Here is a 16,794-nt window from a genome sequence, read left to right as displayed (position 1 = left end):
TATTGGAACAAAATGACATAAATGGCATATTTTTAACAGTGTCATAAGGACCAGAAAGTGCAGGTATAGATAACAATCACAGTGTGACATAATGTAGTATGCAATACAATGTAAAAAAGTCAGTTTTTTAGTCATATGTGCAACATCTGCACTGGTCAAATAGGCATAGGCACAGGCATAGAATACGGGATACATGAATATCTGAAGCCACTGAACCAGGTAATGACTGTAATGTTAATTAACAAGAACACTCAGTTTAATCAGCAGAATAGGAAACTTCAACAGTAAAAAAAATATATATATACAAGTGAATAGGAACACTCTAACAGAAGTATTATTTTACAGAATCCGTTGGTCAAGTCATGTTGCTTTAACAAATGAAGCCGAAGAAACAGTTGAGGAAAACAAATAAAAATCGAGAAATTATCACACACCCTAGAAGCAAAGATGTTAGTAGGCTATTCTTCCCTTAAATAAAAGGTTTTTCCATGGTAAGTTTGGAAAAAATTGTTTTGCATAGCAAAACCCAGAAAAACTATGACTTACCTCTCCCGCAGCTTCTATGCCACCCATCCCTGGTTGTTGCCGGCTGTCCACCCTCACCTTCACTGCTGCTCATGATCATCACATTGATTTACATAAGGAATGAGGGAGAGACAAACTTTTGGGAAATCACTCTACTGATGGCATCGATAGATGAAGTCATCGAAGCCTATCCACATAAACTTTTAGACTTTAATGTCCTGGATTGTGTCTAACACAGACTTGATTCAAACATACACAGTTGCCTTGGTGTACCCATGTCAATAGACAATCATACCAGCACAACCATGCAAGGGCGGCCAATTTACCTGTCTTACTTAGTTTCCAAAACTCACAAATCTTTTTATAGTAAAGAAGGTCAGAGGCAGTTTTTGGTTCTCTGCTACTAAGCATCCAACCCAAGATTTTAACATTTTGCTTATCTCATTCATGTAACTTCTTATAATAATCCTTCATGGTGTTTAACCTCTCATCTCCATCAAGTGCATTTTCTACTCCATTAGGAGTTGGTTTGGAGAATAGTACTTCTTATGTATCCTCACAAGCCTTGGCCTTTGATATAAGTCTCCAAATATCTTGCTCATGTGACAATTGCTTTCAGTAAGGTCAAAGACGTGAGTGAAGTTGAAGTGGTTGGAGTTGTTTTGAGATGAATCAGCCATGTGGATAGATTTGTACTCTTGAAAGATAAGAAAATTGGTTAAAAAATTCTTCTGGAGAATCGGCCTTCAACTGCTGCAAATCTTCAAAGTTGCACTCATTTTGAGACCAAAATCAACACTGTAAACGAAGATCAAATACACTCACAAAACAATATTATAACCTTAAATACACCTAAAAGGCCATTCCAATATCCTTGCGAAAGCAGAACTTCAAGACGGAGTTGTCCTCCTTTTTGTACACAAAGGAAGGGCTGAACTAGAAGAAATCTAGCAGTTGGGACTGGTTGACAGGCCAGCCCAACGAAGTCAGTTACTGTTTATGATTGTCCAGAAACAAAAAAAATCAATAATATACCAAAAAACTGAAAAAGAAACACCAATATAATTTATCCTATGTACATATGTACCAAATATTATACATTATAATGTACACATACTTGGTATATATATGTATATAACTATTATAGAAGCATAGACATTATTTTACATAGATTTTTACAAGCAACAAGGTTGTTGTACACCTTTGTGTATATGGACAGTGTCATAGCTTTAAAAGAAGCTAGCCTTCATCTTCCAGTTTGTTCGGGCAATTCTTACTAACGATATTTTTTTTAGGATCTTTTAACCCCAATCTACTGTCATGTGTCTTCATGACTACCGTAATGGTCATTGTAATATTTCACAGGATTCAATATTTCCTTCTTTCGTTAGCAATTCTTGCAACTGTTTTCTTTGTCCATACAAAATAAGAAGGTGATTCCTTTTCAGGCCTGTATATGTTATTCTTTTGACTATTTGTTAATTTATCTATCTTTCATCCGGAAATAGCATTTGTTGAGATGCTCTGCCTTCATTATTTTTATTCAGCTGGCATTTTGCACTGAGAAGAAGCAGTCCATGCATGAAAGAGCATCTAGTTGTGTTGGAAATGACAAATATGTTGAAGTCTATAGCCTGGTACTGCACTTATCTCTTCCTGCTCTTTGATTTCAGCGTTTGAAGTTTGCTCTTTTTGTTAATTGCTACTACTTGTTTATTCTGGTATAGCAGTTTATGATCCAATCTGTCTCCAAACTTATGTTATTACCTTCAAATGTAGGAGAACACAGAGGAAAAGTCAAATGTGGAAGGAACTGACTATGATATCATAGGTGATACAGGAAAGTGAGGGCTCTATCTCTAATTTGAACAAAGATCTTGTTGCTTTGTCATGTACAATTTTAATTTACTTATTATCCTGCTCTTTCTCATGGATATGCAGATCAATATATAACCTTATTTTTCTTCTATATAACTTGTAGATCATGATATTATGGCTTTAACTGATAAATAATGTTTATTTTTTCTATTTTAACTCTACTTTTTGTGTCTTGAGGCATTGAGTGTTGATGGTGTAGTTGAATCGAGAATCCCCTCTCTTGTTAACCCAACACAAAGGATTTGGTTGCAATGGCAGATGGGTTCTGCAAGGATCATGTGAAGTAGTGCGACAATGTGAGGGAAGTATCCATGGGGCTTGCAGAAGTATCCATGGGGATTGGGAAGCATTCTTGAGAAGAAAAAAGTGAGGTGCTTCTGAAATGTCATGGGAAGTGCTATCTTAAAAAGTGCTTCCTTTGAAGGGAATTGAGCTTCATTTTCTAGGTTAAGGATGCTTCCTTTCTAAGCAGAACACACTTCCATTAAATGGGAACTAGAATTCCTGTCACGATTTCTGGTGGAAGAAACCTGTTTTATAATTTTTTTAATTTCATCATTACCAAAGTAGGAACGTTATTTTACAAAAATTTGAGCTTGAAACTTGTGTGTTTGATCTTTGTTAGGTCATATTTTTCACTTCCTATTTGCTTCATAAATGCTTAATGATTGAATTCCTCTTTTTTCTGTTCACTTCTTCTTCACTTTCGGTTCATTTTGTGATCATCTGCTTGTCTGTTTCCTAGTTTGTTTCCCAATTCTTATGGGAAATTTTCACTTCCACTTATAGAAGTGCTTCTCGTTCCCACTTCTAAGGTTGGACTCTGCCCAAAAATTGCTCCGTACTCGTGTCTGCACCCACATTCCTACTTGCACCAATTCTGTACTCATGTGACATAGAAGGCAATGCTTATAGCCAGTGAGAGAAGGAGAACTCCTCAACCTTGAATGACAAAATGGATCATCCTCCACCTTCACATAAACACTCAATGTTAGGAGATATAGGTGAAACTTGACATCTGGTTGACAAGTGGTCAGCGATGATAGTTTCTCAATGGATTTCCAATTGTTTTTAGCAGCTTAGTTTAGGAAAATGAGGCTATAACTTTTCATCACGCAGCAAATTTTGAGATGATGGGTTGAAACCATGAAAATGAGATGGAGGCCTTGATAAATGTGAAACTTGGGAGATTGTTCCCAACATCGAACATGAATGTTGTTGGACCCAAATTGGTATATGAAGAAAAGTTACAAACCAGATAGAAATATTGAATGGTTTAAGGGAAGATTTCCTCGCCAAAGGATTTACTTAATCGGAAGCTACAATAAAGTGTTCTGCCTGGTTGTATGGATGGGAATGATTTGAATCATCCTTTTGTGAGCTGTTGAGCATAGGTGGATGTTGGAATCCATGTCAAGAATGCTTTCTTACATGAGGATTCATAGGAGGAAGTTTAGATGGAGCTATCAACACGTATGCAAAAGGAAATTTCAAGAAATATATGTGTAAACATAGAAGAATCAGTCTATGGGCAAAACAGGCATCTCACACCTGGTTTAATAGTTTCTCCCTTGAGATACAAAAGTGTGGCTTTTGTTAGTCCCTTTTAGTTGTTTATGTTCAGAAGGCAAGACACTATCACCTTGTCACTGATATATGTAAACAATATTATTCTTATAGCCATAGGGACTTCCATGGATCACTTTTAAAAGGTCAAATGACTTTTGATCTGGAAATTCAAAATTAAATATTTCAAAAGCTTGCGTTATTTTCTTGGAGTTGTAGTTCACAGAAAATAGATGGCTGACCCTCACACAATTATAAATACACTCTTGAAATTCTCATTGTAGCAAGTATGACACACTGTAAACATTTGAGAACTCAAATCTTTTTCTTGGTTTAAATGCTGCAAGACCCCACTTTCACTTGGAACAATGTCTATTAAGCATTAAGCCAATCAAGTTTTGTAGCTTTTGTATGGAGGCCATTAAGGGGATTCTTATATATTTGAAAGGTACAGTGGGGGATGACTTTTTGCATAAATGAAAAAGTTCAGGCAAGATGCACAATTATCATATAATAAAAGAGATTGAGGGACAAAGTCCCTCGTTTCTGTTAACAGATGTCAGACCCCTGTAACCTCCACAATGGTAGCTTCCAATGAATGTATATTCTGCTTCAGATCTCGATCTGGCAATAGCCTTTTGTTTTCTAGTGCTCCAAGATGCCAAATTTATTCCAAGGAAAATACAATATCTAAAAATGAACTGTGGTGCATCAGGATCCTATTTTCAGTCTGCATTACTATAGACATATAATTCATACGGCGCCATTGATATGTCTTGAAGACCTATTCATCATAGCTGAGTAATCTCTTTTATTACATGATAATGAAAGTGTGATCCGTATTTGTTTCATCCTATTCAATATTCATCATACCTGAGTCAACGTATTGAGATAGACTCACATTTTGTGGGGCAAAAGGTTGAAGAGAATGAGATTGAACTTGAATTTGTGAGGGTTGTAGATCAAATTGCTAATAAATTGACAACAGGATTGATAAAAAGTTAAAAACAAGTCTTAGATGCAATAAGGCAAGTTATTCATGGTTTAGTACCATGTACAACTTGAGGAAAGGTGAAAAGAAGACATTGTGATATTTGGGGCCAAGTTGGATCAATTTGGGTCCAACCCAATGCATTATCTCAGGTAGTGCTTCATTAATGGTAGCATTGTAATTCTTTTATCGTAGAAGGTATTTCTGTACCCTATTTATTATAATATTCATTTAAGAACATGAAATAGATTCCATGTCCAATTGTTCTGGGATTTGAGCCGTTGAATTGCTGCTTGAAGCCTAGAACACCCTGACCGAGGCTGTAGTCTCTGAAATTCTTTAATCACTTTTACTTCTGTGTTGCAGAATTAACTGCCATCAGGTGTTTCATCTTCTTCTATTCTGATGCATTGTCTTCTAATTCTGCTGAAATCTAGAAAGAGCAGCTTGTGTCCCAATTCACTGATTGCTAACAGTATTAAGAATTTTCTCTCTCTTGAGCATAAATCTGTCATCTGCCAAACATTACATTTTATCTGCCAGTTTTTTCTTGTCTAGTCATGTACATTGTAGTGAATGCTATTCTTCATATTGTTAATCAATGGAACTGGATTATCATTGATCTGCGCATTTTGAATAGAGTTAAGGATATCACTTCATAGTTCATAGTTTATATTAAATGTTAACCAACCCATAGTTTATTTGTCTTGGTCCTTGTTCTCTATATCTGCAAAATAAGAAACCTTTGAGATTGAATAATAGCTTGTATCCAGGAAACCTATTGAGTCTAGTAGTGGAGTCGATGGAATACATCAGTCAGCTTGTTCATCAAGAAGGGGATCTGCTGGCGTAATAAAGGATATGATGCTTTTAAAATCACACCAGTTGATGCATGCTCCTATTACTCAGGTATGATAATGGGCTTGCTTTGGTACATGGCTTGTCTCACAAGTATTTGGTTTTTGACATTTTCTTAATGTTCTGAAAAGATTGAATGTTTGGGATTAGGATCCACCTTTAATGACTGAAGATATGCATGAAGAAAGGCTACAAGCAATTGAAGCATTTAGCACACCAACAGTAAGTTTTCCTTATTCAATAAAATGAAGTAACTTGAACAGGCGTCATTTTAATTTGTCTTGTCTTCTGGAAGTAAACCTTGTCTGCTGAAAAATCAGTTTTATTGTAAAGGCTGCCATTACATTTATAGAGGCTGGAAATACGAAGATGTTTTGCCTGTTTCTATTTTCGTGATTGGCCCTGTCTTGCAATAGGCAGGCCCCCAATATTTTAGTCCTCCCAATATGTTACACTTACACCACGTGTTGCAGTCAGACCTCTTCAAACCATAAAAAAGAAAGTTTGATTATGTAGTTTTTGAAACGGATGTGTATTATCTACTGTTTTTGAAGGCATTCTACTGATTCTGTAAACAGATGTGGGAACTGCTTCAGCCTAAATTTTTCAGGAACATATCTTCAAAGCATTAGTACTGGTTTCAATGATATGACAGAGTTTCTTTCATTATTTCCTTTTTTGAGGAGCTTTTGGACATGGCTTCTGATGTAAAATTCATTATTTTCCAAATAACTTTTGGATACATTTGAAAGATTTTCTCCTCCTGAATTAGTTCTAAATTTTAATATATTTTTTTTCAAATTGGTTTCTAATTAATTGATTGATGTTTTTTGAAATATGAGAATACTACAGATTTATGTTTTCAAGAAATAAATCCAAAATTATATAGTAAAATCATCAACAAATATAACATAATAAAAGTAGGCTTAGACATAATCAGAGTTGTTTCCCATGCATTCAAATGAATCACTTCAAAAAGAGATTTGCTTGCATAAGTTCTATTTCCAAAAGGTAAGGGCTTCAATTTTCCCACAATACATTCATTGTAGTTAAAAATTCCATTACAAAATTTCATTAAAGAGCGCTACAAGTGTCACCTAAGCTAGTGTGACCTAGTTTTGATGTCAAAAAGAGATATCTTCTCTATTAGCAGCAATATAGAAAGGTCTTGACAAGTCTAAAAATCCATATAAATAGGTTGCCTTTTCTATATCTTTCTCCATCTTCTTCTTCAGGTGATAAAACTATTTGGCAGCCACTATGTGCAACTTCAGGTGCAAAAATAGGTGAACATTTTATTTGTATTTGCAGCTAGTATTTCTTAACTGGAAACTTTTCGAAGAAGTTCCGTGGGGTTTATAAAAAAAAATTAGGTATTATTTGTTCTTAATTGTGAAACAACATGATTCATTTGGCATGAAGGAGAGGAAAGGTTGAAGAGAAAGTTAAGCTAGTGACATACCTCCAGTAGAGCTTTATTTTATTTTTTTTTTTTGGATAGCCTCTGGCAATGGCTACTTTCTTGTCAACTTTCTTCAATTTAGGGAATTTTGGTTTTATATGCCTTGGTTTTTGGCAATGGAAATAGATTATCTCTATGTTAGTCTGTCACACCCTGACTTTTTTACCCCAAAACCTTTTGTCTTTCGTCATAACACTTCGAGGTGTGACGACACAATGATCAAAGTGGAGCTATACAAATCAAAATAACATTAGGGTGAATAATCCATTTACTATGGCACATGGGTGTGGGTACGGTGGTATGGGTTTGGACATGGCAATTTTGAAAATTGTGAGTACGCCAAATGTTTATCATAAGAACACTATTATTATCATCATTCTAGTCAATGTCAAACTCGTCCTCCTCTTCTTGCAGATTAGAAGATGTTGATGGAATAGAAGGTTCTTCAAATCTTGAATTAACAGCTTCAAGTTCATTGTCTTCTTCTAAGCTAAAGTTCTCAACATTCACGTCCCAATTTTTAGTTTCTCCTTCCCTACAAGACAAAAAAAATTGTAATTAATATCGAATAAGAAGAGAAACATCTAAACCAATAAATCATATACATATTTACATATATTCTTCTTTGTTTCATGAAAGAAGCCGAAGGTTAGAATGCACGTAAACCAGATCATCTGCACGTTTGCTTGTGAGATTATTTCGTTTTATATTGTGGATTTGTGACTATGTACTCCAATTTCTCTCATAGCATGAAGATGTAGCAGGTTGGACTAGCAATTTGAAAGCAATGTATTGAAACGTATGATAAGCATGCCCATGTTTAATCCACCAAGATATGGGTGGATAATCATCTTTATCTACAGTTGCACATAGATCTCCAATCCCTGTAGAAAACTTTGCAAACTCACCGTGAGCTTGGCGATTTTGATGTAGATAAATAAAAATCCTATTAAGACATGCCAATCTGTTTTTTGATAATTTTGGATCCATATGTGGTGGGGTTCTTCCAATTCCTTGTGCAAGCCACTTTCTTCCAATAAAAATTGGTCGGCCTTTTTGCCTAGGCTGGTCTAGGCTTGTCAGGCAGCGGTAGCCTGGTTGCCTTGACAACATAGAAAACATAAAAGCCTTGCATAAATTTGTAAATCTTTTCTGTTTGGATTTTGTTATTATCTTTAATAACATCATGAGGATCTTTTGGTTGGGAGTTCAAGAGAAATGGTGAATTCATCCATTGATTGATCTGTACTAAGTATTCACATATTATTTTGCCTCCATATTGCACACAAGAACTTCATTTGGATGTTGCATTTGTGGGCTATAGGCTTCATTTTATTCATATCCTTGAGGCATTTCCATGCGTAATTTGCCCATTTATTTTTTGCCAATTGAGCACCAGTTGGCATATTTACAGTATTTGGCAGACATGAGATGATCTTGTACATATTTACATGTATGGTCTTTCTCTTTTTGTACATCTTTCCATAGGCCAATATAGCTTTATTTTCCTCATTTCTTTTGAATTGACCTTTAACTTTCACCATTTCATTATTTTCGCTTGTTTCCATAGTTTGATATACCTATCCTTATATCCTTCCAATTCCTGAGATTTACCTTCCACCATCTGTCTAAGAATTAATTGTTGCACTTTTTCTGAGCAACAAATCCCCATAGATCGTTTCCTCCTATGTGATGCTTCATTGTGAGGCCCATGTCACATGGTGGGAGTCCACTTCAACGACTAGAAGAGATAAAGGTTTTTGTCCACTTTGGAAGATAAGAAACAATAGAAGAAGAAGATACACACCAGTTAAGGGCTTGAAGAAATAATAATACTGGCTTCCATGATTTGGTACTCCGAAGTCCCACAAGCCGCAAAAGCACTTCATCTTCATATTCACCTTGGAACTTATCAAGAAGAACAGCCTTGAGCTTTGATACCATGTCAGTAGGTGATGTAGATGTAAATCTATGTCAGAAAGGTTCCTGTTTTCTCTCCAAAGTAATCATCTGAAGAGCCTTTAGAGCTCATAGGTCAGTCTCTTATGCTCACTGTGCACTAAACAAAGCTAGAAACTTGAAAGGATAAGTCTCATTTAAGTGGAAATATGCTTCACAGAAGCTTGAATCATGAAAAGGGACAAAATAGTCCTGAGAAAACAGAAAGTGAGCTACCTCTCTAACTGCTGGACAGCTTACAAATGCTAGAACTCTAGCAGAATGGCTACAGTAAGATACAAAGAACAGTGAAAAGCAAAAGAAATATAGGAAAGGTACATCAAAGAATATATGCATGCATACATACATATATATATATATTAACAGCTTTGTTAGTTTGTGATGTGATTACGGTATTTTGTGATTTTACCATACACAATCACTCCTCTTTATAAACATTAGAGTAGATTTTTTAACCATATCTACCTTGTCTAATGCAGTTGAAAAGTTTTTCAGCCCAATTAGAGAAAGATACACTATCATCTGGTAAAATCTGCTTTCCCTTTTTGTGTTTCTTTTCTTTGATTCTGCATTCATTAATGCAACCCTCCATTTAAGCAGCCTAGTTTTGGTCATCTTTTCCTTTGAACATTCACATGGTTCATGAATATGTTGCTATATATATATATATGTATATATATATAGTCATCCCTGCACACAAATTTTTTCAAACCCAGACATCGACCCATTTGAGATAGTCCTTTGACATTTACTTTTTGAGGGGTGGCAGGAGGGGGGTGGGAAGGGAGATTTTAATTTTCTCAATAAAATGCCATGAAAATCTACATTTTCATTTTTCATCTTGAAAATATATGAATGAAAAGAAGTTAGGAGACAGTTGGTTTTTTAGTTTTTTTTCCAAACAATATGACATGACATATAAAGAAACTTTTGGAAATATAAAATAAATAGAAAGAATGACGTAACAAGCTTAAAAATATGAAAGGGGGTCTGTTTTGTAGTCTTGGAGATACATCAGTTATATCTTGGGATCATGTTGTGGAATTTTAGTTTTTGTTGATTTTACTGAATGTCAGGATATTTTGTTGATGTTAGAAGGAAGCTTCAAAATGGTAATAATATTGGCGTATTTCTTAAGTATTGGAGATATTTTTTACTATGCTTGATATTACATAAAAAGTGGTATCATTTTCATTTTACCATTGCATGATCAGTTTGAGCTTTGAAGTTTAGTCCAATGTTTGAGAGGAAATGCAAATGGTTTCTCATTAGTGCCGTCTATCTTGTCCATTTTCTGCTTTGTAATCTGTTGCTGAACAAATCTCATGTCAGTGTCATCTCATAATCATGACCAAAATAAATGTTATTCATCTGAAAGGAAACATCCACGGATGCTTTCCATGGATAATATTTGACATTGATATTCTCCTTTGAAACTCATCACTGAGAAAAACCATGATGCTAGCAGGGAATAGGGATAGAGACAGATCAGATCCATTAATACATGGGTGTAGGCTCTGCCTTTGATTCCAAATGTCCAAAAGTTGCACCTGTAGCTGACCATTGAACCTCCTAACTGCCAATATGAAGGTCCCAGGTTGTTTATTCCCAACTTTAGATAGCCTCCTAGTACATGCATGCACACCCTGTGAAAGTCTTTCACATTGTTTGAGTATTGTTTTAAGTCCTGTGAATTGACATATCCAGCATTAGCGATTGCAAGAATCAGGCTAACATGCATGATGATCCACTTGATATTCTTATTTTGGTACTTTTATGTGTTTCTCTTATTAAGGGGAAAATAAGAGTTATATCTTCTATTCTTAATGGGAACAATATGACTTGTATCCTATGTCACATAGGTATAGGTACGGGTACGGGTGCTGGTATGGGTACTGGTTCGAACTATTTTAAAAAAACTTTGGGTACGGGGGTACAACTCTATATATATCTATATATATATATATATATATATATATATATATATATAACACATAAAATAAGAATTCAAACAAAATAACACAGTCATGATTCAAAATTTATAGTTTCTAAAGAAGAAACTATTGAACAAAATATGAAAACGCAGTTTTGTATGTGTTTCCTGAGTGTAAATAATTTCTAAATTTTGGATAGGAAAGGACTCAGTCAACTTTTGTCACACCCCAACCTTTTGACCCTCAAACAAATTTTTTTTTCTAAACATAAAGCATTGAGGTGCGACTACACAACAATTCAAAAAGGAGGGAGTTATGTCCTTCGAAACAATGTGGCAACTTTCATTTATATAACAATTTCAATTCATACAAAATCACATCTGTGTTTGACAAAAATGCTCCAAACCACATAATTGATGTCTAACAAAAACAAGACATCAATAAAATCAAAATAAAACGCGTCGGCACTACAAAGGACCCAAAACCTCCCCAGTAGGATGTGAGTGAAGTCATCTGATCAACCTGCTGCCCCTGGTCCACCAAAACTTGAAAAAGGAAACAACTGAAGGCTTCGCCTTCGCAGTATGTCAACAAGCCAGGAAAACCCCTAACCTTCTTAGGTAAGACTCAAATATGAGATAATTACAATAATAAAAGCAAATCATCATCATGTTGTGACAGGGCATAGTCACATCATTTGCCAAAAAGGCACCTCACATAGACCACGACATATAAAGGCCACTCAATGGCCACGATAACACAATTTCAATTCACATGCAAGACATGCATAGACATATCATTCTCATTCATTTCATTCACATACATTTCATTCATATATTTTCATTTTCATTAGCTTCAGTGAATTGACAGTTCCTGTGGGTGCAAACACAGACACGTGCACACCGCGAGCGGCTTACAGCGAGAGACAACCCTCGTGGTGGCCCATAACAGTATGGATCCATTCTCGCTGCAGCGGTAAAGCACCCATCCATAGGTGTGTGAATTCCAAGAAGAGATATTCATCCTTCCCTAGGATACCCAAGTTGGGAAGGCGGGAGTCCAATGCTCCAAGCACATCACACAAGAGTACCCTGGGGCCTTGCACCGCCTGCGCTCCGAACATGTGAGACAAGTGGCGAAGGCGGGACAACTCCCAAACATATAATCACATCCCACTGGCCTCTCATCTCTTATTCTTTCATTATTATCATTATAATTGCACATTAACAAAAAGACTGGCTAGCTTATGAGGTTGGTTAACTTCACGAATGCACCCACACATCCAATTGCCTCCACACGAGGGCCACACATATCATTAACATTCTTAGCTAGTCGTCATACAGTACGGGTACAACTGCCCTCCAATTCATTCATTTGCATCATTGTCCACAGCAATACATATGCAACAAATCACAACATTCACATTCATAAAAACTCACATCTTATCAAACACATCATTCACATCTTTCAAAACTTAGCCAAATCCCGGAGAGTAGTCTCGATCTGTGATTGGCTCGTAGCTGTCATAGGCAGTTATCATTATAGGATGCTTTCTAATGCACAATTGGGGTCGAGGAGACACTCGACTCGATACCCCACCTCATCTGTCCTAAGCAGATATCAATTCTAGCATGCACATGCAAAGCGTAACAGTTTTCAAAACAAGCTTCTAATAGCTTTTCAAAACAAAGCTTATCATATATCAAATCATTCGCATGCATACATACATCCACTCACAAAACAATCATTCAATCACATCACAATTGGATCCTAGGAACACACATTCTCAAGTTGGCCCCAAACAGGGATTTGCCTGGAATGTCGCCATACCTGTCGCGCGTCCACAAAACACTCCAAAACGCCTCGAGCTTCACGTTTGGTTGCTCAAGGTCTACTGGACGTGCCCGGTGTACCTACAAACATGCACAAGTGATAAATTCTCTACTAGTTTAGTTTCACCATCCAAACAAATATAAAACAAAATCATTGAGGTACATGTCATCGCTTCAAGAGGGTGTCGACGGGTAGTGTTTGCTCAAGGTCTACTGGACGTGCCCGGTGTACCTGCATACATGCACAAATGGTAAATTCTCTACTAGTTTAATTTCACCATCCAAACAAATATTAAACAAAATCATTGAGGTACATGTCATCGCCTCAAGAGGGTGTCGACGGATAGTGTCGACTCACAAAGCCCTCCAATAGGCCTCTACTCAACCCTAGAGGTTGTCACCAAACATCTAAGCTCAAGGCTTCGATCAATCTATCACTAACACATTTTCCATTTGTTTTCTTCAGTTGAAGCGTCTTCCCAATAATACACCCAATTTACATGCTCTTTCCCAACCAACAGCGTGCGTGCACCTTAACAAAAACGTACTTCACGAGTTCTATAACACGGTTCTAAAACTTCTCCACATCAACACAATTTCTACCATGCTTCCCTATTGCTTCGAAAATTTACCCAACATGTTAGAGGAACCATTATACACGTAGGTACTCGCCCTTCTCAAAATGGCCATAAACTTCCCCAAAATAGCAAACAACTCTAGCATGCATTTTAAATCATCAATTCTTAATTCTAACATGCTCAAACAATAATTATACGTGCTCCAACAGAAAATATACAACAATCTAGGCTCGATTGGGCCTTGCTCACCCCAATTTCAAAGTTTTAGCTGTTGCAGTCCTCCCGGCAGCCACCTCACGAGTCCGAGAGGTCCTCAAACGGCTAAAATCCCTCAATGTTGCCACCACCAATGCATTCACTTCACTGTTATGAGGGGGAAGATGCGTCCCCAAGCTGCAAATTGACTAAATAGCCACAACAGAGTCAAAATCGACGAAAAGGGACCTCAAGGGAGGGGTCTGTCCTTCGAAAAAGGCAGTCGGTTGTGAGGGAGGTTGAAAACAAGAGGGAGAACACGAGAGAGGTGAGTGGGAGGAGGCTGGCGGTAAAGAGAGGGAGTGCAGTGAGAGAAGAGAGAGTGTGGGCAGATAGGGTTCAGACAAAGGGGAGGGGCAGACAGAGAGGGCGAGAGACGGACGGAGAGGGTAAGAGTGACCGCAGAGAGAGAGGGGGCGGAAAAAGGGGAAACAGCAAGGGTGAGAGAGGGAACGTGCGGGTAGAAAGAGGGAGAAGGGGAAGAAGGAAGGAGGAAGAAGGACGAGGCAGCGAGAGGTCAAGAGGGCTTACCAGTGCCACCGCCGCCGTCGTCCTTTCTCCGTTGGCCCAAATGTCGCCGCTGCCACGCCTCCAGCCTCCTCGTTTCTCCTGAGATGCGGTCGTAGCAGAAGAGGAGACGAAGAGGGGAAACGAGGGAGAAGGGGGGTAATGTCGGGCTTCCTCTTGCGCGTGGAGATCGGGTTCGTGTCTAGACCCGATCCAGATCGACCTGCCCCAAAACAAAAAGCGTTACAACTTTGACCGAGTTCTAAATCGGATGGATACGGTCTTGGGTACGTTGACCGTATCCGGTACTGTTTGACCAGTACCTAAGAAGTACCTGGGATAGTACCAGTACCAGTACTGGTATCATACCTGACTGGTACAGGTACGCTGCCTTTACAGCAGTACCCATGTGACAAAGCTTGTATCTAAATACCAAACTTGTTACGATGATTGTCATATCTTCAGTTTTTCCTTATGAAATTTTTCTGCTCTTTGAATTGTAAGCCCGTCATTTTGCATTATTTCATAGTCAAGTCACTATTTTAAATTAATGGCTTTTTTTTTTTTTGCTTTTTTTTCAATTTCTTCTCTCTTTTCCGATGAAATACTGCATATATTCCTTGCTGACACATATCTCCATTTGATATTGGGTAGACATGTCTGCCTTTAAAGCAGCAAACCCAGATGCAGTATTTGAAGATTTTATTAGATGGCATTCTCCAGGTGATTGGGAAAGTGAAATCAATGATGCTGCTGGTTCTGAAAAATTTGATGGAAGTCCAAGATCCGAATGGCCTCCAAAGGGTAAACTTTCAGAACGAATGTCTGAATATGGAAATTCCTGGCGTCAAATGTGGAACGAGGTACATGCCTTGGCTGCCTTAGAACAAAAGCCAATTTTAGATCCAAACCGAGAGGGAGAAAAGGTACAAAATTATGCAAATATTATATTGTGCATTATTGTCTCCTCAAATTTTATCCTTCATGAATTTGAATTTCTGTTCTTGCCATTGTCATTGTGAGGCTTTTTTTTTATCAATTGCTTCTCTTTTTTATCTTTCTAGTGTCATCTCATGCATTCTTGGAATGTGTTTGCAGCTAGTTAATTTGCAACCGTATGACCATATGTTATATTCATTTCTGGTAGTCTGACTTGAATTTGTTGCAGAAATAAGAAAGAATTTGAAACTAATTTATTGATATTCCATGTCCTTGATAAAAATCTCAATACTCCAATGTGCTCCTCGGCTGTAGGCACCCAAGTCAAATAAGATGTTTCAGTTTTTTCTTCTACTACTTTTACATTTTTTTCATTTTTTCTTTTATTTTTTATTTTTTATTTTTTTGTTATTGTTGTTGTTGATGTTCTTCTTCTTCTTCTTCCTTTTCATCTTTTCACTTTCATATATTGTTTTTGGTCTTCCTAGATGCTGCCTGGTTTCTCGTCTAGGCACCAACTAGGCCTTTGTGGATCGCCACCATGTAGGCTCTCCTATAACTTTTGACTAACAAGGATACAAATAATTCAAAACTTTAAGAGACCCTGTTCAGGTCTCTGTATGAGTTCAAATGAACTTAAACAAATAGTATAGGTTCATAATGGGGTTAGAGTTATGTGTGTAAGAATCTTGGTATGAGCTAGATGTTTCTTTCACCACTGTTCTGATTATGCAGAAAAACAGAGAAAGGAAGAGGAGAGTGCACGAGAGAAGAGCAACATAAGTTAGGGCACATCTTTTGCCCTTAAACTTACATTGAGAACAAAGAAATAACACACTAATGACTAAAAAACACAATAACAAAATGAGAAAATTACAACATATGCATTAATAAGTTGTGTTAAAAGGGCACAACCCAGATCCAAAACATGTCTAACTTTACACCCTCCCTCAAGTTGTACATGGTCTTTGAGCATGTACAATTTGCTTTCAATAACCAGAATTCTTGCCCTGTCGGTCCTTTTGTGAACAAGTCTGCTGTTTGATCTTCCGTCTTCACATGGCGAAGTTCTATCTCTTGTAGTTCAACCTTTTGACGAACAAAATGCTGATCAATGTCAATGTATTTTGTTCTTCTGTGTTGAATAGGATTAAAAGCAACATTTATCGCAGTTTGGCTGTCACATAGGAGTATAGACCGTGCTATAGCTTCTCCTAAGTCACACAATAGATGCCTAATCCATGTTACTTCTACTGCCCCTGCTGCCATTGATCTATACTATGCCTTTGTGCTTGACCGTGCAATTGCCTTTTGCTTTCTACTACTCCAAGAGATCAAATTGTTCCAATGAAAAATACAATACCCAGATACAGATTGTCTCTCATCTGGATCTCCAGCTCAATCCGCATCTATATAGGTGAGGAGTTCATGGTCCTGATCTAAACATTGACTCTTCCGATGTATCAATCCGTCGCCTATGGTTCCCTTTAAATAGCACAAAATATGCTTC

At 37.2% G+C, this 16,794-nt stretch overlaps 1 protein-coding gene across 1 annotated transcript in view; it reads left to right on the top strand.

Moving 5' to 3' along the window:
- Positions 1 to 16,794, top strand: part of LOC116254766 (uncharacterized) — a 57,207-nt gene that overhangs the window by 34,132 nt on the left and 6,281 nt on the right. The window contains exons 14-19 of the mRNA XM_031630334.2: positions 2,073 to 2,162; positions 2,305 to 2,369; positions 5,734 to 5,869; positions 5,969 to 6,040; positions 9,719 to 9,764; positions 15,000 to 15,271. Of these exons, the coding sequence (XP_031486194.1) occupies positions 2,073 to 2,162; positions 2,305 to 2,369; positions 5,734 to 5,869; positions 5,969 to 6,040; positions 9,719 to 9,764; positions 15,000 to 15,271 (681 nt within the window). The remainder of the gene's footprint in view (positions 1 to 2,072; positions 2,163 to 2,304; positions 2,370 to 5,733; positions 5,870 to 5,968; positions 6,041 to 9,718; positions 9,765 to 14,999; positions 15,272 to 16,794) is intronic.

The sequence above is a fragment of the Nymphaea colorata genome, chromosome 5 (genome assembly GCF_008831285.2).
Source record: "Nymphaea colorata isolate Beijing-Zhang1983 chromosome 5, ASM883128v2, whole genome shotgun sequence".
Classification (NCBI taxonomy): Eukaryota; Viridiplantae; Streptophyta; class Magnoliopsida; order Nymphaeales; family Nymphaeaceae; genus Nymphaea; species Nymphaea colorata.
The sequence above is the reverse complement of the archived record's forward strand: the minus strand, read 5'-3'. Positions and strand labels throughout refer to the sequence as shown.